The sequence below is a fragment of the Meleagris gallopavo genome, chromosome 13, assembly GCF_905368555.1.
Source record: "Meleagris gallopavo chromosome 13, MGAL_WU_HG_1.1, whole genome shotgun sequence".
Taxonomy (NCBI): Eukaryota; Metazoa; Chordata; class Aves; order Galliformes; family Phasianidae; genus Meleagris; species Meleagris gallopavo.
This window is the reverse complement of record NC_139416.1, coordinates 16,427,100-16,451,758: the sequence shown is the minus strand read 5'-3', so window position 1 is coordinate 16,451,758 and position 24,659 is coordinate 16,427,100. Positions and strand designations below refer to the sequence as shown.

The 24,659-nt window shown below is 40.0% G+C and overlaps 2 protein-coding genes across 7 annotated transcripts in view; one reads left to right on the top strand and one right to left on the bottom strand.

The window, feature by feature from the left end:
• Positions 1-3,518: 3,518 nt before the first annotated feature.
• Positions 3,519-21,549, top strand: ZDHHC7 (zDHHC palmitoyltransferase 7). The gene is made up of 8 exons (XM_010718103.4): positions 3,519-3,713; positions 8,734-8,817; positions 10,661-10,983; positions 13,021-13,145; positions 17,225-17,321; positions 17,793-17,874; positions 18,141-18,271; positions 19,304-21,549. Exons 3-8 carry the CDS (start codon positions 10,678-10,680, stop codon positions 19,478-19,480), a joined length of 918 nt encoding a protein of 305 aa, XP_010716405.1. The 5' UTR covers positions 3,519-3,713; positions 8,734-8,817; positions 10,661-10,677; the 3' UTR covers positions 19,481-21,549.
• The window catches only part of LOC100540396 (hepatocyte nuclear factor 4-beta-like), a 38,732-nt gene continuing 33,840 nt past the window's right edge, over positions 19,768-24,659 (bottom strand). For 5 of the 6 annotated variants that reach the window (XM_085234666.1, XM_003209879.5, XM_085234664.1 and 2 more), the window contains one exon: positions 19,768-23,807. In XM_085234666.1, coding sequence (XP_085090792.1) covers positions 23,671-23,807 — 137 coding nt within the window. In that variant the 3' untranslated portion in view covers positions 19,768-23,670. The remainder of the gene's footprint in view (positions 23,808-24,659) is intronic. The other variant, XM_085234668.1, reaches the window with a different exon arrangement.

The window sequence follows — 24,659 nt, the reverse complement described above, 5'->3', positions numbered from 1 at the left end:
CGTTATTTTCCCAATAAACATGATCTCAGCTCCCATTTGCACAGCTGGACGGAACCAAGAGAAGTTCAGGCACACCACTGGTGTGGTGCAGGGGATGCGGTTTCTGTGGTTTCCTCCTTTCCAAGGCAATCTGTGGCTCTAAGCCTTAAACCTGAGGCTGCTCCCAGCCCCTTGGTTGGGATCTCAGTTCCTATTTCGATTTCTGGCTCTGTTTCATTCATCTTCCAGCTTAAGCGGGTCCTTCGCTTCATCCCACTGCCAGCTGCAGCCAATGGGCAGGGAAATGACTCGGCTGCACTCTTCATCCAAGCCATGAAGCAGAATCTCAGCAGGCATCCTTTCAGCCACCTTGGTAGGTGCCATTTCTGGAAGCTTCACTTTTGATACCTGTTGGCTCACCACACAATAGACCTTTTTATTCCTCTTACAGTTAGCAAGCATTTTGTCTCATTTCCCTACATTAGCTAAGATCCAGTCTGTCATGGTTAGTCTTAGGATTGAGGTGTAGCTGACCTTGCTTTGAAGAAAGACAGGGCTCTCAGATTCCATGCTTTTTACATTTAGTTTGGACTCCCTGTTAACTCTACAGACTTCTCACTGGGGGTATATAGACTTTTATGGTACTGATGTGTGCATGTACTCTGCCTCAATGATCATCTTCTGTCTGTCTTTCAAAAGTATTGCCTTAGATGTTCATTTTATCTTCTTAAAATTCTTCCTTATTTGTACAATTTCCCTTTTCTGAGGCTGGACTGTATTGCCTTATTACTGTTAATGGACATCAAAAGTAGACATGAAGGAGCTAAAAAGTAGAAGTCACCAATGAGTTTCAAAAGTTTATTTCTCTAAATCATCGTTGCTTGAATTAATACTCAAGGAGCAAGTGTTAAAGTTAACTAGCTATGGTAGACAGAGAGCCAGAGAGACAAAAAGGTGATTTTCTTATTTCAGATCATGCCATAGAATGGCTAAAAACAGCCACAAGATAGATTATGTCACAATGTTATCACTGCACCTGCAGCAGAGCAGATAATGGTTCAGTACAGAGGTAGGTTGCAATGGAATGTGTTACGAAGAACAGCTTTTATTTTTAGCTCAAATTTAAAGAAAACATTGACACAAAGCAATAATTCGGCGAGCAAGAATCCACACAAGTGACAAATCTTTGGCACTTTACAAACATGCATAATTAAACCCTAAACAACACTTGTCTTGAGACTTGCCTATGGGAAATGACATATTCTGCTGAATTGTTTTTGTCTCATGCAATCTGTGAGCAGTTTTACTGTGCTTTGCCAAACCATTGGAATCCTCATACAAATCATTTGAATGTCAGTATTTGCATTTCTGAGGGCAGGAACAACAGGGTATGCATATTTCATGTGTTTCTCTGATATCTGAAGTATTCCAAAACTCTCCCAGTTTAAACAGTGCATCAGTTAAGGTACTGCAGCCGTCTCTATGGAATCTGTAACAGAGATAAGCTCCATTCCTTCCTACAGGGACAGGAAGCATGGAAACAATTTGCTTTGTGCAGCATTATTTTTCAACGTTTCTTAGGTAATCTGTTGGAGGACTTGAATATATCTCTGACAAACAATTTATCTTGGCAGTATTGTTTGCTGGGGAAGTGGTTCCAAAACAGCAGGACTTGCAGAAGAACCAAAGTCCTGACATGTCTGGTAATGTTTTTAGCATGGCAAAAACAATAATTTGCATATTAAAACAGATCTGCCCAAGCCCTGCTCCACACGCTTAGCAAAAATGTGGGAAGTAAAACGTACAAATGATTTTTTTGGTTTTGAGTTCAGGAGGAAATGAGAAACCTGCACAGTGCTAAAAATACTGAGAAGGAAACAAGGTGAATTTCAGACTGATTTGCTGCCTTGCCCTATCCAAGCTCTCTTGAACAGAAATCAAAGCTTACAAGAAAAAAAAAATGGTTCATGGTCTCTAATCCTCAAAGACCTGCAAATGAATCTAGATAGACATCCATCAATACCAGCAAGGCTCACATGTGTAATGCAAGATCTGAACTTTGAAAAGACTCTGGTCTGGGAGAGAATATCCTATTTTCAGCCTGTATTTATGTCACATGACATTATGTGTAATTATTATTTTTTTAGTTGCTAAACAACTGCCTTGTCTATACAATTTCTCCCTCTATTTTCACATATGGAGAGATGCACACTGCTTGCCTAGGTCAGTATGACTCCAACAAGTTTTAAGATGCTCTCCAGCTACAGAAACAAGTGATGCACCATCCAGTGGACAAGAGCAGTTACACTGCAGTGGCAAATTACGAAATATCAGTTCCACTGATATGGGTTGCAGCATTTCCACTGCATTAGAATGACATGGAGAGAAAACAAAATGTTAGAGAGATCACCTTCTGTGATTTTTTGTGCATAGATGTTTGTGTCTAGGCACTGAATTGTGCTGCCCAGGGAGGTGGTGGACTCACCGACCCTGGAGGTGTTCAAGGAATGTTCGGATTTTGTGCTGAGGGATATGATTTAGTGAGTACTATTGGTAATAGGTGGATGGTTGGACTGGATGATCTTGTAGGCCTTTTCCAACCTTGGTGTTTTTGTGATTCTGTGATTCTGTGTGCTGTCATTTGAATAGCAGAGTTGGGGATAGACAGTCCCACCCACTGGATGAAATCCATCTGTTGGGAAATAGAAGATTATATACAAAAGCAAGTTTTTCTGAAGTCTCCGAAGTCTCCAATATTTTGATGCAGAAGGAGAAGGAAATGGAAAAAAAGAAGCATAGAAACATGCATAGACACGCAGACAGCTGTATTATATTGCATGTATCAGCACTTGCTGCCCATGTCCCACTAGATGGTGTTCATGCTACAAGAAAAATAAGACGGAAAAGTGTGTTTGAGCTGCATAATGCCACCCTTAGGCTTCTTCTTAATGTGCTTTAAATACTCCCTCGTCTCACACAGTGCTAGCTTAGCTGCTTTATACCTCGTTTTCAGAGGCAAATTCCAAAGGGGTTTCAAGGGCTTCAAAGGGGCAGAGGATGTGCTCACAGAAACACTCCTGGCCCAGCCGCCTGGGGCTGGGGAGGCAGTGGCAGGTTGGCAGGCTGTGGCAGGTCGTGCCCGGGTGTCTCAGGTCACAGAAGCACAGCAGCTCAGGCGTCTCTCTGAGCCGCCTTGTGCAGCTTCACTCTGTAATCTTTGATATCGCAGAGATATCGTTTCAGAGATAGCGTTTTCAGCCACAAGCAACTCTTTTTTCAGACACAGGGAAGGAAAATGTCTCGTTCCAACAGCAGGACGAAGCGCATCTCGCGCTGCCCATCAAGCAGCCCACTGTTCCCTCGGGCGCTCCATCACCGACACATGCGCACTACCCGCCCATCCCACAGCCGGCGCCAAGGACGACCCGCCTTGCGCTGTGCGCACGCGCCCTGCACTCGACACGCCTCTCCTGCCGTCGGCGCATGCGCATTGATCCCAGAGCCGAGCCCTGCCTGTCGCCGCGCCTGCGCAGTGGGGAGCGCTCGACTTCCGCCTCCTGCGGCGCTACCCTGCCCACTTCCGGGAGCACTGGGCTCCGCGGAGCGCACGGCGGTAGGGGCACGGTGGCGCCCGCGGTGGCCCGGCGCGGGGGGGCTCGGCCCCGGCTCGGCCCGACGCGCCGCCGGCACGGCGCCAATCACGGCTCTGAGGGCAGCGGGGCCGCCGCCCTGAGGTAAATGCATCTCCGGTGCTCTCCTTCTCAGCCGTCGGGGAACCGGTTCCCGTCAGGGTACCGAACGGGTTCGGGCGATGGATGAGGCGTTGAGACCGAGAGCTGGGAGAGTCCTGAGAGCTTCGGGAGGGGATCTGGTGCTGAGTTACGCTGCGAAGACATAATTGGGTTGAATTCAATGAGCTCCTTGGGGCTAAAACACTGATAGCGATTTCTATCTCTCTTTAAAATCCTCTTGCTTTTCTCTAAATTAATACATTTTGTGCCGTATTTTCCTCGCGATTTTCCTGTTTATGCCTTTGATGAGGGCATAGAACTGTAGGGGAGCAAATGGTTTGCATGCTGCAGTGGTTGAAAGGCCAAAGAACGGTGAGAACAGTTTGTTTTTATCTGATATGGAAAAAAAAAAAAGGCTTTAACACTCTTAATCCATACTGATAATTAGCAGTGGAAATATTTCAGCTCTGATCTGTGACATTGCTTGGAACCTTGAAGGGAAAATCACATGTGTATAGGGATATAACTGGTGGAAAACTGTGTTGCTAGCCTGAGGTTGCAGTGCAGTCAGCGATGGTGATATGCAAACTGTCTTCAAATGAATGTAAGGATATTGCATAATGTGAAAAATGCAAAAGTTGCAACAAAAAATTGTGCTCTCAAGTAAAAAGTGACATCCATTTGTCATTGACAGAAGAGCAAAGCTTCCAGCTTCCACGCAACAACGCTGGTAGTTGTTTAAGCTTTCTAGAGTCTAATCTCAATTTGAGTTTGTGGCCCTGTTCCAATGTAGGTAAGCTATAAAGGTTGGCCATTACTCATGTTAATTGTGCTCGTGTCCGTCCTTGGGTGAAGGACAGGGTTTGTTCTTGAGTCCAAAAACTGTTTTGTCCTTGCTCTTGTAGGCTAGTGAACTCATGGTAAATTAGTTACTGTATTTCTTTGCTGAGCACTTAAGTCTTGTGAAATGCATTCTCTTCCCCTTCCACATCTATAGAGGAAAAAAGCTGTTCTCAAAAAAAAAAAAAAGATACCTTGCTGAGCATCTCAGGTGTTACTCAGAGTTTTGGTGCACGTAGAAAAGTGACTTAATATTGCAGCTCTAATCAAATTTATTGCTGATGAGCAAAGGGCTTTAATTCATCATATAGATGAACGTTCTGAAGGCTTCCAGGATTTTTCTTGTATTTTGCATTACTTGTGTTGCCCAGAATTCACATTCCTGGGTTGTGGGGATCTTTGTAAAGAGATGAGTAATTAGATGATAGGCTTCCCAGTAAAACATCCATACTTGTGCTTTTGTTGCTTCTGTGTTCCCCTTCTATTTCTGAGAAGCACGTTCCCTTTTCAGAGCTGAAAACCGAAACTTCCACTGTTTTTTAGTGTCCTTCTACTTGCTGTATAAAACTGGCATAAGGAGAAGTGGCTTTAAACTTCACTGTTAAGTACATACTGAATGAAGATCATCTCTTGAATTTGCTGCCAGTTGTGCATGCAAACAGCATCACATTTGTTATACGTTTCCACTGTAAATTGTGCCCATAGTAGAGGATATATTGCTTAGTACAAGGAAGGGCAGCAAAGCATAAACGAGGCATTCATGAGACAAATATGGTATAAAGCATGTAAAAGAAGGATTTTAGAGAGATGGTCAGCTTTGTCACTGAGAGCATGGGACAGAATTGGGGTTATAGTTGATTGTTGTTGGACTGATTGAGGGTTGATACATAGTAGGACTGTTGCTTGGGCTGAAGAGTGTTTTCCATAGAGTTACTGCTTGATGGAGTTACTGGAGCAGTTTTATTTGTTTGCTTTGAGGTTGTTTGCTGGTTCAGTCACTGAGAGAAGTCGAAACAAGCCATAGTTTACTTATTAAATGGCTTTTTAGTTTGGATTTCTGTAATGAAAAGCTAGTCACCCAGATTAGACATGGGTAGTTTAGTTGTTATCTGATGGGTATCTATCAGCAACAAATGGTCCAAATTGCCTGTGGTAATGGGCACAATAGTACACTTGCCCATTTGGTGTGCTTTTAAATTTTGCAGTTTTTGAAGTTAATGGTTAAACTGCCATTCTGTGATTTTTGATTTGCCACCAACACTGTGTTTTCTATGCAGGATTTGAATCGATCCTATGTAAGCACTGCTTATGTAAGTGTGTGATACCTGATAGCATCCCTACCACTTCTGACTTACCAGTATTTAGTCAGCAAAGCTGAAGGAAAAGAGTTCTCTTTACTGCGTTGTCAATGAAATAGGAGGAATCTAAAGAGCTGTCCACTGTGCAGCTATAAAGTGACCCCAAAACATTTGAGTTTTGACGGCTGATGGATTTTAGACCTGCATATCAATTCTTATCTGTATATCAGTGAAAAAAGTTGTTTTTTTTTTATTTCTAGGCCTAGAGAGAATTGTCTTCCTCAAAAAAATAACAGCGAGAAAGGACTGGAGTTGACTTCAGAGTGCCCTTTTTTCTTATTTCTTGGACAGCTGAGGGGCTTGCCAATGCAGTAGTAGTACGATACCATTCATCTTTCTGAAATCCATGTGACCTTATTCCAGTAAGCCTACAGATGGGAGATTTGCTGTTGCAGTGGCTCTTCTTTAGCCCCTCTGGAACACTGCAAGCATTTCAGGCACAGTCATTTTACAAGACCATCTATCCACTGATTTTGACTTTTTAACATAACTTCAGTTTTTCTTCATATTTCCCCATGCTTTCTAAGCAGCCTGCTTGTCACTTCTTAATACTCTTGTTATTCCAATAAAGTGCCTGCTGTTTGTGCCTGCATTTAGTTAACAATGAGATGTAGGTCAGATAAGATATACTTAACCTGAGAATTTCAAATAACACCTAACAGTGGAATTGCATTAGATTAAATTTAATATAATCACCTGTGTAAAGGGATTATGTTTTGCATGAAATGTTGAATGATCCAATGTTATCTTCCAATGATAGATACATGAAAAAGGCCGAATTAAAAACCATTGTTTGAAAATATTAGGTTTAAAGCATTTTGCTTTGTCCTGGATGTTTGTACTTAAACTCTGTTTAACAGAGACACAGTGTAAAGGGGGACAAACACAGTTGACGGGGACAAACAGTGCAGTGAATAAATCAGCCACCTACAGGAAAGCTGTGAGTGTCTTGGTGGGGATACATGGTGCTTGATAAAGTGTCAGTGCTTTTCAACTGTTGATCCTTCTCTCCTTGAAGGGGCCAAGACAGGGAGTAATGGGGCAGGCAGCTATAGAGAAGTAGCAAAAATGGCCAGGCAGGGAGGAGTCACATCAGAACAACTGTGCCTTTTATTCTTGCAAAAGCTGACCTGTGATGGCACATCCATGTAAAGCAAGAACAGGAGATGCTGCAAGAAACACTGACATATCACACACAGCTGCAGTGAGGATTAGGGAACTGACCAAACAAATCATGTCCCTGTCTTGTCATTGAGTTCTCTGTTAATAATTTCAAATGATTCCTCTGACTTCAATATTTTACCTGCAGAGGCTTAACATGTCTTCTTCAATTGCTTGTCATCTTCAACTCAGGGAATGGGTGGGTGATGCTGCAAGCTAACGTGATGTACTCAGCCTTTCTTTGCTCTGTGAGCTTCTACTTCACTTCCTCAAAATGCCACGTCAGTGACAACTTAATGATCCTAGTTGTCACAACATTGTGAAACCTTGTTTAACAAGAGTATAAAAGGTTATTCATAAAGCAAAACAGAATTCAGTAGCTTTGCTCAGTTATACGTGCATTAAGAGGAATATTCATTACCTTTTAGGCTTCTATAGATGATACAATTTTGTTTAAATAAGACATGAGTCTTCTCGTTTCCAGGGGAAGTCTGTCTTGGTATAACTTCCCTTGTTCCAAATGCCACGTGGGGATTCAGAGAATGACCTGGGTTGAAAAGGACCACAATAATCATCTCGTTTCAACCCCCTGCTATGTGCAGGTCACCAACCAGCAGCCCAGGCTGCCCAGAGCCACATCCAGCCTGGCCTTGAATGCCTGCAGGGATGGGGCATCCACAACCTCCTTGGGCAACCTGTTCCAGAGCATCACCACCCTCTGGGTGAAAAACTTCCTCCTAATATCCAACCTAAACCTCCACTGTCTCAGTTTAAAACCATTCCCCTTGTCCTATTACTATCCACCCTTGTAAACAGCCATTCCCCTTCCTGTTTTATGTTCTCTTCAGGTACTGGAAGGCATCTCCAGAATGAAACTGCTGACACTTTTCAAGCTTTGAAGTACCTGATTTTCTAAATAAAATGTGTTCCCATTCGTTATGAAAATGGTTATGAACTTCTAGGCTGTTTAAAAGAAATGCTCTCGCTTCTCACAGGCTGTCTTCAGCTTGAGTGTTACATCCCAATGAAAAGGAAGGAACGTGATTAAAGTTGGTGAAACATTTGTATTGTGAAATAAGACGTGGTTAGACTTTCTAAATGCATATTTCCATTGGCATAATGGTGGAGCATTTTCTTTTATATACAGATTCTGGAAAGAGTAGCTTCTTTATTTTAAATTGTCCCTGTTTGGATTAGTAATTAGTTTTAAAACATTTGCTCCTAGCGTATGTTAGAATTACAGAAATAATGGTAAGCATACTTGTTAACAAAAACCTTGCTCTAAGCAATGAAGTCCATCAAGTCAAGTTGGTTTTTTTGTTTGGTTTTGCATATTTTATCTCCTATTCATAGAGGAACAGCAAACAGGAAACCCAAACTTTTTGGCTACTTTAGTTTGTGATCTTAAAAAAACAAACAAACAAACAACAAAAAAAAAAAGAACAAGATGGATACAGTGTTAATTGCAACACTGTCTAGAGGTTTTTAGAGTGATTTTTATGATAACTTAAAAAGTCTAAAAGACTTTTATCCCCTCTGGTCAGAAGCTTGCTTGCTGAACTTACATGCAGTATACTCCTATGGTAGTACATTGTTTCTGCTTAACATTTTCCTGATAAAGCAAAAGTGCTTTACTAATCAGTTTTGTGATGATGTCTTTTCAGATTTCATTGGATATGACTATGAATATCCTAGTGTAGCCCTAAGGAAGGACATGATGTCAGAATAACATACAAAACAATTGTGAGGTATGGTTTTGTTGTTTTTTCTTTTTTAATTTTCGTTTTTCCTGTTGTGTTAAAAATGTTTTGGGTGTTTTTTAAACAATTTAACAAATTGAATATAGCAATTTCACGCCATTCTGTTTGCATGCTGGAGTAGTTGTTTGCAGAATTAATCTAAAATTCACATTTGTCAGGGAGTATGCAGTACTGACTTATTTCTTTTCCGAATCTTGACGTCCTGATTTATGATGATAACTTGTTGGTCTGAGCAGCTGAAAACTTGCCTTGATTGAAAAATAATTGCACATTTCTACTGGAGGTACTGCACCCTCTCTGGATGGAATTTAAATTTGTGTTCTGTTCGAAGCTTCAGAACTGGAAGCTTGATTGTTTTGCTTCATTGACTCCTTTCAAATAGTTGGAAACATCTATGCAGCAAAGAGATCTTGGAGGAGCACCTATTTTAAATGTGACTTTGGAATCTCTGCACTGTAATCTGCATATATTTGCTTTCATTTCAAGTCTTTGAGATGATTCCTGCCTATTTCTAACCATTAAAGTTTAAGGGCCAGAAGCATTTGTTAAGCAGAATGTGTTTATCATTCATGATTCCTGGTAGGTAGGACTGTGAGATTTTTGAAGGTTCTAAAAACATAGAGCTTCATTTGAAAGCCGTCTCCATTGTGAGGCTTTTCACTTGGTGCTGGTTGCTTTGCCCCTCTCAGGCTATATTCAGAGTCCTGGGATATAACCCAAAGTCTCATACAGACTACCTTTATTACAGAGAAAAACCTGAGACTTCTTCATAGCTGTCACCAATCAATATAATGCTTTCACAGCTCTCTTTGATATGGGTTTTAATAGCATGAATCAATATAATTTTTGGAACACAGTATGCTTCAAGGTAAGAGCCCAATCTTAATGTTTAAGCTGTCTCTGGTTGTTGACAGCACTTCTCTGCTGCCATTGTGTGTCTTTGCTGGCTAGAGATGTTTGAAAAATAACTGTTTTCATGAAATCTGATACAGTTTTGAATCTTGTTTTTGTTTCACATTGGAACAACAACAAAGCCTTAAGAGCATTTTGATGAAATTAAATTAATGAATGTGTTCTTTGAAAATCTGGTTCATGCAATCCATTGCTGTGCTAATTTAACCACTGCCATTTGTTTCCTTTAGGTCTGGTCTGATCTGAGATGTTTTTCTCAGTTATCCAGTCTTCTTTTTTTGTAGCATTTTTGTTGTGTGGTTATGCTTTTGTGGGTGTTTTCTTGTTGGTTTTTTAAATTTTAAATACAATTGCATTTCTGTCAACAAATTTAGTTGCTTTCAAACTTGGTCTGCTTTTTATTAACAGTGTTCTGGAGCACTGGTATTCTACTTTTCTCTGAAGTTATGAAGCAGTAAAGGCAAATGTCACAGTTTGTAATTTTCTGAGAGACATAAACTGTAATCTGACAAAGAGTTTGCCATTTGCAATGATTAGGGCTAAAAGAAAGAGGTTACATTTTTAGCAAAAAGAGATGAGTAGTTTACAGGGATAGCAAGGTGGAATTAAGGTTGTTCTGAAATCCATTTATCAAGCGTCAAATTAACATGATAAAAATAAGTTCTGGAATTAGAACACTAATGAAGTAGCTTACAAAATTATTGCTGAAACTTTGTAAATTAGTGTCTCATAGAAACATTTAATCTTTATCATCTTTATATCTCTATGACTTAACAGCCATAGAACTGTTAAGTTTTGATCATGCAATCCCATTCATTGCTTTGAAGCTGAATGTGTTTTATTTTACAGAAATGGAAAAGGAGAGCACCCACGTTTCTGGTTTCCTCATGTGTAATAATGGTATCTTTGCTTCCTGCAGGGCAAGTCCAGAGAACCATGCAGTCATCGGGGCACAGATTCCGTGATGTTGAGCACCACCCACTTCTTGCTGAAAATGACAGCTATGATTCCTCTTCCTCAGAGGCCGACATGGCAGAGAGGGTTTGGTTCATCCGAGATGGCTGTGGTATGGTCTGTGCTATAATGACGTGGCTTCTGGTTGTCTATGCAGACTTCGTAGTGACTTTTGTCATGCTGCTGCCTTCCAAAGACTTTTGGTACTCTGTGATCAACGGTGTTCTCTTTAACTGCTTGGCAGTGCTAGCTTTGTCATCGCATCTGAGAACCATGCTAACCGATCCAGTAAGTATGCAATTGCTCCTTGGTGTTGGAGTATTCTTTCATATCACTCATCAGCAGCAGAGAAATTTGGTATTTGTTCCCTCTTACTAGGGAAAATAGTGTTAGACCCAAACTCCTCGAGTTGGAGGGACTATACCTACACTTCACCTGTTTTTATGTGAATGAAACCACAAATCAGAGGTAGACATGCTGAAAAACCTCAGTCACATACTCACTGTACTACATCATTCATGCATTGCCTCTTGTGGATATTTAGAGTCAGTGGAAGGAAAGTGTAAGTTTAACTGCCCCGCTGTTGTGACAATAGCTGTGAGAGGTCCTAAAACTATTCACTTTTAGGACTTTTAATTTAGGAATTCAAGAGATTAAATTGTTTATTTTGTACTTAGATCTATTACTTCTAAGTAATAAATCTTTGGAAGAGGGATGAGGGGAGGGAAAACTATTTTCTCTAGGACTTTGAAACAGTTTATGGAATAATTGATTAAAATGTTATGACTTCTGCAGACTGACAGCTAATACAGTTTAAGGATAGGTTACTTCAAAATATGCACTGGTAAAACTGTGTCTCTTTCTAGACCTGTGTTGCTCTCACTGCAAGAGATGAATCACTACTCTTTTTTTATTCACTCCTCTCCTCCCCTCTCTTAGCATGGAAGACATGACTATGTGATAGAAACTAAGATTGAAGGAAATAAGAATATATCACCTCTAAACTTATGTGAATTACAGCATACTGTCATAGCTGTATTTTTTTTTTAATTGGAAGGAGTTAGCAGCAGTCTGAGAGTAGAAAATATATAAGTAGAGTGTTTTTTATCATCAGAATGCTAAAGGAATGATCTGAAGATGCTGTGCTTAGGTACAGATGAGTAGGTGAATTTGTGAGATGTTTTATAAGCATAGATTCACCTGGAACAAGATAAATTTGTGCATTTAGGAGTAACGTCTGTCTTTGAGATAGTTCTCCATTTCTACACTGAAGTACTATCATAAGTTAAATGTGAATGTTTAAGGTATATATAATATATTGCAAAAAAACCACTTCAGCAATACAGGATGGTCTTTAAGAAGCTCTCTTCCAGTTTGTGCCTCTTCAAAGACCAGCTGGTTCACGTTTAAAGCCCCATTTAGCCAAAGAGCTTTGTTGTGCTGCAGAGTTTATCTGGGGCAGGACTTGAACTCAAGTCTCTCAAACAGTATAAATGCAAGATTGTTATCCATTGCCTCTGATACTGTTACTGGAAGAAGCAATCCTGCCAATTCCTCACTGTTCATCATTGCCCTTTGTGTCAAAACAGCTGCTAGTGAAGCATTTTGATGAACAATTTGAAAAACTAATCAATTAAAACATGATTTCTTTCCCTGGTGGTTTATTTTTCTTCTGAAGTGGTTCTTTCAGCTGTCTGCCATGAAGATCTTTCACAGTAGCAACAGGCAGAAGGAAATGCTGGGTCCAAAATGGAGAAGCTGATGGTGGTTATACTGGAGGTGTGCAAGCTAAAAGCTTGGGTGTAAAGGGAAAAAAAGAAGACGTGGTTCTTAAAAACTTGTTTACGTGGAATGGGTAGCAAAAGCTTGGAACTGGAGAGTTGAAATAAAATCTTTCAAGTAGTTGCTGAGTTTATGGCTTTTGTGAATGGTTTAGCCTAACAATAGAATGTCACGTTTATGTGAAAGCATATTTCTTTTTAGTGCTAAACTTGGAGTAACTTATAAGCAAATATTGTACCTGTAGTGCCCACATTTGCATGTAATGGTGTATCTTCCTCCTCATTCTATTTAAGCAACAAATGATTGTGGCAGAAGTATGCCAGTACTTGGCTATAGCTGTGTCTTGCTGAAATGAAATAGACCTTGAGGTCATGATAGCTTGCTCATTTGAAGTGGTTCTGGCTTATGGCAGATTAACTTCAAGTAAATGAACTTATTTCAGCAATTATCCTGAGATTACTGGTATGGAGTCTATAAAATGTATTATTAAACACTTTCATACCATTTAAGCAGCTTTTTCTGTTTTAATTGAAATAATTTCAGGGGGCTGTACCCAAAGGAAATGCCACTAAAGAGTACATGGATAATTTGCAACTAAAACCAGGAGAAGTGATCTACAAATGTCCGAAGTGCTGTAGTATCAAACCTGAACGTGCACACCATTGCAGGTATGCCCTGGTTGGTTTGTTTTTTAAAGCATTTATTCATGGTGTGTCTTCCTGGTTTATATGTCAATTTTTCCTCACAGATATTTTTGATATTCAATAAAGTTTTCAGAGATTTATACGTTGCAGAATGTTTTCTACTATAGCATGAGCGTGGATGAGGGGAAGGAAGCAAGAGATGCTGTTAAAATCTGTTTTCCTTTGCATCATTTCTAATTATGGCACACGTTGGTAATGGGGGGCAAAGGCAAGAATCTCAAGGAATTTTTCAGATAGAAACTAATGAAATGAGTGACTCCTTCAATCTTAAATCAAGAAAATACTGTTAGATTTTGTAGTGCTTCACTTGAGATTAACCTAAATTGGTTCCTTATTTTCTCAAAGTTTTATGAATAGTCAGTTAAATGTATTTCTGTTTGTTGAATATTCATTTTAATTACAATCAAAGTGATGGTAATTTGAACTTAGAGGGCTATGCATGGGATAGTAAATATGCACATTGTTGATCAATTCTCAGTCTTCTGAATTTTCAGGCAGTATAAATGTGCATTTCTGATATTTATTGTGCGTGTTGAAAAATAGATATGCCTGCATAATTAGGCTCACATAAATATGTAAATGTTTCTGGTCTCTCTTTCTAGGTGTGAAGAGTATATGTATTGAATTATGTGGCATATTAAGTTTCTGAGCTAGTAGCCTTCAAAAGAACAGAAGTCTTGTCAGGACACTTCACATGTTCTGTAAATGTGTGGTTTCTAAATTAAATGTCTCACTGTGTGTCACATATCTGTGTGAAAGTTACAGCTGAAAAGCTATTTCCATTATAAATACTCTGCTTTGGCACTGAAATCTTGCACTCATCTCAGATGTGAGTGGGTTTTTGTATCTGGGATGCGAGTGGAAAGGTGTCATATATAAATAGCCTTGTATAAAATTATCTTTCGGTAGATTTCTCTTTGTTTCAGGTTAGTTGTGGCATGGATGCAGACACCAGGCATGGCTTCATGTGCAATGAGTTTGATTCTGGCTGGCAGTATTAGCTCCAGCAGAGCGTTACATGAACACAGCTGTGCTGTTAGCTGGGCAGGCTTGGGGGTGGAAGCAATGCAGCTGCTTTCTTGTGCTAGAATATAAACTGTTATCCTATGGGGAACCAGAACAGCTTTGTGCCATCTGTTCAGATTGTGTTGTGTTCCTGGGATGCAGCAAAGGGATACCCAGAGGCTCTGCTGAGTGTAGGTTGGATCTTGTTAATTTGCTCATGGCAGATTTAGGCTGGCTCCTACAGACTTTACAGGTATCTCTGGAAAGTGTTTCCCACATCTTCAATCCCTATAGAATTTTCTAATTTGGAAAATGAAGACATTTTATGTTGAACTCTACATATGAACAAAGAAGCTGGAGAATTGAAGAGCCCAGAGCCCATGCAGCTGTGTGCATAGGCACTGCTTGAATGGTAGATCAACAACCCTGGGGGTTTCAGATGAAACTGTAGAGCTGCTCTGTTACATCTGAGCCTCCTCCTGCAGACACAGCAACGTTGGGTGTTTCAGTAGCCTGGGATCCCAGAGAAGGCAATGCTGATGGAATAATTAGTATTCTACATGGGCAGGCTGGTCTAGTAGAAGTTGTCCCTTCCAACCCAAATCATTCTATGATTGTGTGACCTTGTGATTTTTATTTTTTTTTTAACTTTTCTATGCTTTGGTAAGATACTTTGTGAGATGTTCTGCGTTCTGAAAGGTGGAACCTGAAAGTGTTTTGTGAGCCTGCTGTCATGCTTTTCTCAGCAGTTGGAAATCCAGTTTAACTGTCTTTCTTTGTGTTAGCCATATCGTGCTGCTAGTAGTTTGTTAACTTTTCATAAGTGAAAACGAAAGAGTTGGGTTTTTTTTCCTGCAGTTTTCTGAATGTTGAATATATGTTGTATGGACAGGTAAATGGGCTGGAAAACCCCTACTAGAATCTGTCTCTTTACCATGGATTTAGCACTGTGTTCCATATAGGAAACAAAGAAGTTAGTTTGATTATACTGCCAGCTTCTTATTGACTTACAAACCCATTCTGAGTATATTAAGATGGTCTTGTCCCAAGTAGTCAAATTGGCAACTTGCTGATAAAAAGAGAGTTGAAAATGCAATTGAAGTCAGTTCCTTTTGAGAAACAGTTGCACTCAAAGCCACAGTGCAGATTTGGAGTAGCAAATTGTTAACAGAAGAGACTCTTATGATGTAGTTATGAAAATTGTTGTGCAACACTGCAGGAGTTCTTTTGAGGAAGAAAAATAATTTCATAGTACTGTTAGTGATGGGAAAACAAACAAGAAACCTTTGTTTACAACTCGGATATCTGGCCTCTTGAACACTTGAAACCAAGATTTTACTGAGCAGTTAACACTTTCAGCATAAGGAGGAGGTTATGCTGAGTGAATGCTGTATTGTTTCTGCAGAAGGACAGCTGTTGTTATTTCCACCCTGTTCTGAGTGCCTGTGTTTCTGCGTGGAGAACTGATACTCAGAATCAAGTCACTGAGATGGTTGCTTCAGCTTTTCTGTGAATTTCTGTTATCCAGGCCAATTTCTGTTAAGCCACTGGCTGTGTCTTCCCGAATCTTATCCTTGGCATTCAAAACTGCAATTGCATCTGCAATTGCCTGAGTGCATTCAGCAGGCTGGAGAAGACTTTCCTTTGTCTGCAACTTCTTCTTCTTACTGCCATGCTGCTCCTTCCTCTCATGCAGGCATCAGGGTTCACGCAGCTGTACGATGAAATGACCCAGATTGCAGCAAATGGAGCGATTTCCCCGAACTCTTGCTGCATGAATGTCAGTGCTGGAACCAGGGAAGTAACAGCATACAAATGGCTGGGGTGGGAGGAAAGCTGTGCCACTGTTTTCAGCATCGCTGCCAGTTTGATGGCAGGAAGCATTTGTTGAATTGTGGTGTTAAATTAGAAATGAAGGTGAGGTTCCAGGCATCTGATGTCTTGGGGGAGCTGAGTAGGCTTGTGAGAAATACTGAATGAGCAAAAGTGATTCCTGCCCACTTCCCATCCTTTGAAGTGGTTGACTTGATTTGAATCCGGATATAATTTTACTCAGTCCTTCACCTTGATAGTGTACTTAGAGTGGCAGTGTATTTTCTGTGTTCCATGACTTGCATGGTCATGGTGATGAGCATTAGCTCATCTTTCCCTTACAACTCAAGAATTAACAGGAGGCTGAACGTAAAGGCTCGTGCTCTGGAAGGAGAATCTTTTGGAGAGCCTTCTGAACATCTTGTCATGAATCATACCTGTTTTCTTCTGAGCTGTGTTTCCTCATGGTAGTGTTCTTGTGTGAGAATGGCGCTGTTCGAACAGTGATTTTCATCAAAGGAGTTGTCATGGATAAAACAAGAAGCAGTGGGAATGTAGGGGTGGGTCGTGGTAGCCCAGAGCAAAGGGAATTCAGAGGGGCTGTGTGAGATTTGGGATCCCTTCCTGTTACCAGCATGGAAGTGTGTTCTGCTTCTTCCTCCACTACTTTGTAGTCATCCATATGCAGTGATTTAAAAATTACTTTGGGCATGGGAAAGCTGCTTTTTTTCCAACTTTCTCCACTCGAATAGTAATCTGGCTTTATTTTGTGGCTTGTTGCTGAAGCATTCATAGATATTATGCATAAATAAGCACATGTTTTGAATAATAGTGCCTGAATTTGTGAGGCTTATTGAGCTCTATATTTGCTGAAATGAAAATGAGTAACGTTTTGAATGTTTTGCAGGAAAATGTGAAACACTCTGAGTCTGTGCTTATCTTAAGCTATTGATACAGGGAAGAAGTTCAACACATTTTCAGCACTGTTTCTCCCATACAGCAGTTAATATTTGTCTGCAGGTGGGCATGGATATAAGAGAATTGAGCCCTTTGGTGCTGTGTAGCCAGATGTAAGATGAATTTTTGAAATATTTGACTTTTTCATTTTTCAGTTCATCAAGAAAATTCATTTCAGTGCATCATCTCCTGGCCACTGAAAACGTTTATTTCTCTTTTAAAGTACAAGCTCTGGTTTCTCAACTAAAGTCTTGTTTTCTTTCCCCTAGCATTTGCAAACGATGTATTCGAAAGATGGATCACCACTGCCCTTGGGTGAATAACTGTGTGGGGGAGAAGAACCAGAGATTTTTTGTTTTGTTTACGGTAAGGGAAAATCAACAGCAGCATGATTTTAGTACGAATCTACCTTCGATGTAACTATTTTGATTGTGTTTGTAGAGAGTAATGGCTTAAGGGCAAAGTTACTTTGTGATTATTTTTGTTGTTCTTTTTTCCACCCATCCAAGTTATTCTCCAGGTATTTCTGTCCATATTCATTTTAACCTGTTTTGTAAAGTGCTGTTATTTTAAGTCATCTCAATTTTGCTGTTTTACATAGTAATGATTTGATATTGAACTTGTAGTGTGAGTGATGGAGCTAATCTTTATAAACATTCATCGTTGCCCATGTTTTTAGATTCAAACTTAATTAGAGTTTGTTTGTACATCATTGCATTGAACTAAAATTGGAAATAGGAAAGTATATTTGCTGTGGAGTGGTAAAGGCTGGCTGAAAACAGTGTCTGGTTTACTACCTGGCAGCAGTCACAAGTAAGCACTCTCTCTCATTTCCAGATGTATATAGCCCTAATTTCAGCTCATGCGCTCATACTGTGTGGGTTTCAGTTTTTCTCCTGTGTCCGAGGGCAGTGGACTGGTAAGCAAACACTTAACTTTCACTAAGTTACTAAGGAAAAGTCATCACTTCCACTTACTTCAACCCCTTGTGTGACGTGTTATGAGACTTTAGCCTTTTCCTGTGAGGTCTTAAAGATGTTCTCCTGCCTGTTAAGTTTCTTATAATTGTGACATGTTTCAAGAATCAAACAGCTTTTATTGCTGTTTATTGAAGAGGAAATAACTTACTATGAACATGCTCTGCAGATGTATTCTTTTTCATAACTAAATATGTTGTTTTCACAGAATGCAGTGACTTCTCTCCACCTGTAACTGTGATCCTGATGATCTTCTTGTGCCTTGAGGGTTTTCTGTTTCTCACTTTCACTGCAGTCATGTTTGGCACCCAAATCCACTCCATATGCAATGATGAAACGGTAAAGATTGCTACTTTTGTGTATAGTAACAATTCTTCTAGAAAGATGTGGTTAGATCTAATTTGATTTACATGGGGGAAAACTCTCATTTTGTACAAAACCTGAACTCTGAAATGAATCACAATTTTTAGTCTCACTCATAAAATTGAGAAACTACTTTGATTTATGCTTTCTAGCAGATGTTCTTGCATTGTTTCCTTTTCTGACATCAATTTTATAGTTAGGTTTTCAATTATGCATGTTGCACAACTTCTGACTTCAGTTTGGACTTCTCAGCCTTCAGAAACTCCTGAAATGAGGAAAGCTGAAATGAACAGCTTTCCTCAGCTGTTTTGTTTTAATTCTTCACATTTCTTCTCTACTTTGATATATTTTGTTCAAATATAACCATAGTTTGGACATTTGATCCCCTTGGCCTGTGATGTGCAGTTTCAAGCCTTGAGAGGATATTTGATGCCAGATAATTGACTCAAAACATAAGGAATTTGAACACTGTGGCTATTTAGAATTTTCTCATCTGGGGCTGTTTAAAGAGTACTCCTGTATTAAAGGCCTTTGTGTGTTACAAAATGAAAAACAAATCAGTAAATATCTGGCCTTCATTAGTGGGAAATTAAGAAAACAAAATGCATTTGGGAGAGTAAGCCTAGCTTCAGTAATTACAATACAAGCATCTTCTTGGGAGCCTTATTACTTGATGCCATTAAAAGAGTAAAGAACATTTGGTGTAGGTATATTGTGTGAAGATCTTTTAGTTTTAGCATCAGCTTTTCTGCCCATTTTGTCTTTCAGTTTGGAGGGCTGAGAGAAAAGGTAGAGATAGGCCAGCCTGTCTTGTATGTATTGTGTGTTTTAAGTCTTCCTCTGTCTACCTGCAGGGCTGAATCAGCTTTTCTCATTTCGTTTGTGTTAAATAAATATCAGTAAGACACCAGTGAGCTCTCTATAAACTAAAAGAATGTGAAATCATCAGATTTGGTAATTACTTGTAGACTTTGGACAGTGTGTCACTGCACATCTGTTTGTATACAGGAGATTGAAAGACTGAAGAGTGAAAAGCCAACATGGGAGCGGAGACTGCGATGGGAAGGAATGAAATCTGTTTTTGGGGGTCAACCTTCACTCCTGTGGATTAATCCTTTTGCAGGATTTAGGATCAGACAAATCCTACTGAGATCAAAGAAAGGAGGACCTGAATTTTCTGTTTGAGTCTAGTTATGCTGGAACTTGCAAGAATACTATATAATATTTATTTGGGGCCAGAAAAGGCTGTCTACATATAATCTGTGACCAGGTGAAACTGATACCAGACATTTGCTTGTAGCAAGCAGAGTTTTATACGTTTATCGTCACAGACATCTCATTATCTTTCAGAGACACAAACTGGATCTGTAATGGTCTTAACAGCAAGATAACATAGAAAAAAGCACGTGGTCACACTAAAGAAGCCAAATGTTGTCATGCTACTGTAATTTATTTTTTGAGATTAATTATGCTTTTTTTTTTTTTTTTTTTGTTAAACCCTTTTTATTTGATAAATGTTTGGGGAATTACCAGTGTGTTTTTATAAAAATTATATACTTAAGTGCAGTTGTCAATCATAAGGAGAAGCATTCTGGTGAAAGTTGATCTCAAATGAGACCCAGCCTTCTAAATCCAGTTTTCAGGGAATAGTGGTTTGTTCAGTTTTGATTTATATTTCAGCTTGTCCTAATAAACAGAGCTATACTTTTGTGTCCCACCTCAGACACACATTCTTCATATGCAAGTGATTCAAGGGACTTGTGCACACGACAGCATAACATGTCAGAGGCACTATTACACCCCTGCCAAATGTCTTCCCAGGCTCACAGAAGCATGTCTTGTGTTTAGCAGTATTAATCTCATGTGGCATTTAGGTAAGTTCTGAGTCTTCAGTAAATGACACTTTTAACAGCTGAGAGCAGAATTCTGCCCTCAAATATGCATCTTCAATTCTTGTGCATTGATTCTAGAGGAACTTAAGTGTGTAGGTGTTCTGAAGTATGTATCTTGTCCTCTGAGCGGGGATAACTGGGGCCAGTGACTGTTAAAATGAAAAATACTGCAGATTGGCATCAATCTACTGAGAACAGTTGTCTTTGTAAGGTCTTGTTCTGCTCCTTTTTTTTATTGTTTGGACTTTACATGGAGGAAAAACTGTTAATTCATGGTCCCAGGAGCAGAGAAATGAGAAGAATGAGGAGGTTCCTTTAGTGCTGACACAGCTTGCCTCTTTCTCAAGTACAACATGTCTTCAAAGTAGAAAAATCTGCAATAAAAGGGACTAATTTCAGTTTTGCCATCTTCCATCCAAAATTGCTTTCAAGAGCAGAGAACAGTATAGATCTAGAACTGCTTTATGTGGGCCTGACAAACAACAGTAGTGCTCAGAAACGTTTGTAAGTCTGCAAGTAATGAAACGCAAATTGCCAGTAAAGAAATTTAACTACAGGTGGATTCTTGAAAAATTAAAACTATTTTTTCTTCTAGAAGTTACTGACGATATAAAGGTTAAAACAGGAGCCTTGATGCAGAGCTGGAAATCGTGCCTAGAAAGTAAATTGCTCCCTGTTCTGGGACTTGCCTTAAAATTGTCCTGTTCTTGCTTTTGCTTTGCAAGTTGCGCTGATGATCTGTCCCACTTCAAGCAGTTCAGTGTGCTCAAGAATCTTACATTAGTAAGTTTACTTACCACAGCAGTTATGCTTCCTTTCTTCAGTGACCAGCTTCTCCATTTCTTTGTAGTTGTCTGTGGCATCTCAATTCATCAGGTTTTATACTATTGTGTGAGTGAACTTACCAAAGGGTCCCTTTGTTACCAATCACCCTGCAGACAGAACTGTGCAATACTGTGTAGCACATTCACTTTGCTTGGGGGAGGTGGTGTGTGAGTCTGGAGACTGGACACTGGGTGGACACAGCCATTGAAATTGCAGCCAATTGAACAAAGCTATCTCTCACACAAGTGAAGGGGAAGGCAGAAGTTCCACGGGAATCTTTGCATATTCAGTTGCACATCTTAAATGCTGGGAAAAAAAAAAAAATGTGTCTGGCTTTGTCATGAGGCTCTCAATGTGTATATTGTTTAATAAAATATCCTGATGAGAATCAGAAAATATCACTTCAAACGGATGAACTCTGTGACTTAGCAAGTGTGTGCGTGTGTGAAATCAGGTTTACTTGGCTTTTCAAACCCTTGTTACGTTGTAATTTTTTAATGTAAAGAAAGAAATAAAGTAATTAATTGAAGTCTTAAAGTTGATTAACTTCTGCCCCATATGTATAATTTGTTTTTGCACATATATGTGCATATTTACATCTTTTCAGGGTAATGGTGTTGCATCCTTAGGTTTGTAATCTATGTATATATCAAACAATGGCTGACACTGCTCCAAATTAAATATGTTCCTTCCAAAAACATGGGTTTAATGTAGAGGTGGTATTTGACGTAGAGATGCCTGAAAGACTTTTGCTGTGATTCTGTTCTGGCCCTAAATGCAGGCCTGTCATAAGACAACAAATTATTGTTTTCTGAAGTCTCTACCAGACTAACTATCCACTGGAACCTGAATCTGTTACCTACTTGTGCCAGATCAACTTTATTTTCTTCTATTAAGTAGTGTCTTAGATTGTTAATTATATTGATCTCAGGAGGATGCTGTATTTTGCAGACATAGATGATTCTTTTGCTTATATTATGGGTATATAATCCCTAAGGCATTTGCGTTGCACAAATCAACAGAGAATCTTGAAAACTTCAAATTAAACAAGAAAGGCAAGCTGTTATTTAAAGAACTGTGAACCATATGGAATTTATTTCCACTAGATTTATTTTCTTACCATTAATGAGTATAAATGTATATTTAATTTCTAGAAAAGGAATGTAGTTTACACGATGGAGGAACTGGAAGCGATGTTACACAAGAATGGACGCAGCAGGAATGCTTGCAGTGGAATTTGTTCTCCAGCTATAGCTGTGTCAAATCAAAGTTATCAGTATGTAATATCAGGTCAAATTCATCATAGGCATTAGAAAAATAAAACACTGAGATGCCGAGTGGAATCAACCCAGTCTTCAGTGGTTTTCAGACCTCTGTTGCACTGTAGAAGGGTAACTCTAAAATGTCTCCCCAAGCAGTGAGAAATAACCTGAGTACAAAGTAACACCCTTTGGGGGCAGGTTTGGCTGCTCTTCCTTTTTCAGTGAGATTGCATTTCTGTAGCGTGCTCCATCTGAGGATCTCAGAGTGCTTCACAAGCCTCACAAAGCCTTTGCTGGGCACTGTCATCTCAGCATTGTGATGGGCAGGGGTCGGTGCTTGTGGGCTGACAGTTTAATGCGCCATGCAAGAACAAAGAATTCCCCATTGCACCCTGCATTTCAGTACGAGTCCATCTTAATGCACCAAGAGCTGACTGGTGAAGGTCATTGGGCTTTACAGGAAGGAACATAAGCTCCATAGAAATCCAGGAACCTGCTTTCTAGTGATGTCCAATTTATACAAATAAACACAGTACCAGTGACTGTGCTTCAGGAACGTTTGAGTTGTATAGTCATCTGTTGGGATTGTTTTAAGTAGTATCACGGTTAGAGGTGGTTTCTTGAGCTTACTGCTCATTGTGGGTTTTGCCAGACCATAGTCAGATGCAGAGCTCCTTTCTGCTGTCTGAGTGGTTTTAGATGGATATGCCAATAAAGTAGAGGGGGCAAATGACTCGTGGGTGGACTCCAGGTACATTGTGAAGTATGGAAAATGACAAAATGTGGAGCCCTTGCCGTTTCTGATCACAACTAAGAACTGAGCAGAAGTAAAGGTTAGCTGGTCTATTGTGGAACAAGTCACATCTGGTAGGATAATGAAGATGAAAGAGTTAGGAAGATATTCTTCCTAAAGCTTAATTTGCAGTGGCAAAATTAAGTGTGATTACACTTCTAATGGGGATAGACCTTTCCATACTGATAATTCTATGCAGGCTGTACTCATTGCCAATGAACAGGAGATGCATCAGGTATTTGTTTTTATGATGAGAGCGACCAGAGGCTTCAAAAGGGTTTTGACCACAGGGAGCTAAGTGATACCAAACGCAATCAAGACCTGCTCTTAAGAGCTTACAGTCTTAGTCCTACGAGACGAGCATTAACCCCAATCACGTGTGAAATGAGGGTGAGATCAGTGGGATGAGCTGTGGGATGACCCGTGCTGTGAGTCCTGCTGCAGCTTGGTGCCCTCTGCTTTACTCACTGACAGGGAAGAGCGTGACCCCCAGGTCCGGTGGCAGGCAGGGGATTGCTGTGCTTTGCCTCTGCAAAAAGAAAGGACCTGGTTCACATTCTGTGTGGTTCCCACATTGCTCCCAGCTTCTCCTTCTACCTCTCCCTATAAAATCTCCTGCTTGGGTATCAGTGTCTGAGGTAAGAGCTGTGCTACGGCGCTGGGCCCTGCGCTAGAGCCTAGTTTATAGTCTTCGCTGCCTGTGCTTGTAGAAGGAGATGGAAGGGATGGTTCAGGAGATGCTGTAGGAGAGAAAAGAGACAGAATTAAAATGGACGTGGATGTTGTGCAGTGAAGCAGCACCCAAATAAAATCAGCAGACCATCCTATGAACTAAAGAGCAGAAGCTGGGGGAGCAGTGGGCCATGTGGGAGCGATCCCAAGTCCAGGCACATCCTTCCTTCCTGGGTTGCAATGAGGCCTAGAGGGACTGATAGGCATACATCAGCTCTTTCCACTATTCTGCCCTTGGAAAATGCTTGCCCCTAATTGCTTTTCAATCCTTCCAATCTTAGAAGATAGCTCAACCTGCTGGCAGCTGGACTTCATTTACAGAACATAATGTTTCTCCATCAGCATCTCTCTAATTTCCCTTGTGCAAGATGGCTTTAAAAAAGAAAAGAAAGAAAAAGGAAAAAAAAAAAGAGAAAGCTAGAAAACACGGTGTAGATTTATATGGCTGAAAAATAGCAAAATATGCTGTAAGAAGTGTATGATCATAACTTGCAGAAGTGTGTAAGACATGATTACAGTAGCTGTGAATAGCATGGTCCATTTGCTATTACAGTGCATAAATGCATTAGCAAAGAGCCATTGCCTGGCAGCAGTGTCCAGAATGGTTAAAGATTGACATGTGTTCATGTTGTATTTGGTTCTGGTTGACAGCAACCAAGATGCTTTATGTAGGGCACCTCTAGCCCCTGCTAACTGTGTTACCCAGCACTGTCTGTGTTCATAGACACACAGTCACCACTCTTCATTTCTTTTTTTTTTTTTTCTTTTTTTTTTTCCCAACTCTTGTGTTCGGTAGCATCTCAAAATCCATCTGGTATTAATTAATTAGTGGTATTAATTGAAAATCATGCCTTCTCTTT

Excerpts from the sequence above, each read along its gene's own strand:
- ZDHHC7 (XM_010718103.4), top strand. The coding sequence starts at position 10,678 with ATGCAGTCATCGGGGCACAGATTCCGTGATGTTGAGCACCACCCACTT. Across the intron at positions 13,146-17,224 it reads GAACGTGCACACCATTGCAG|CATTTGCAAACGATGTATTC; the intron begins GTATGCCCTGGT and ends TCTTTCCCCTAG. Across the intron at positions 17,875-18,140 it reads TGTCCGAGGGCAGTGGACTG|AATGCAGTGACTTCTCTCCA; the intron begins GTAAGCAAACAC and ends TTGTTTTCACAG.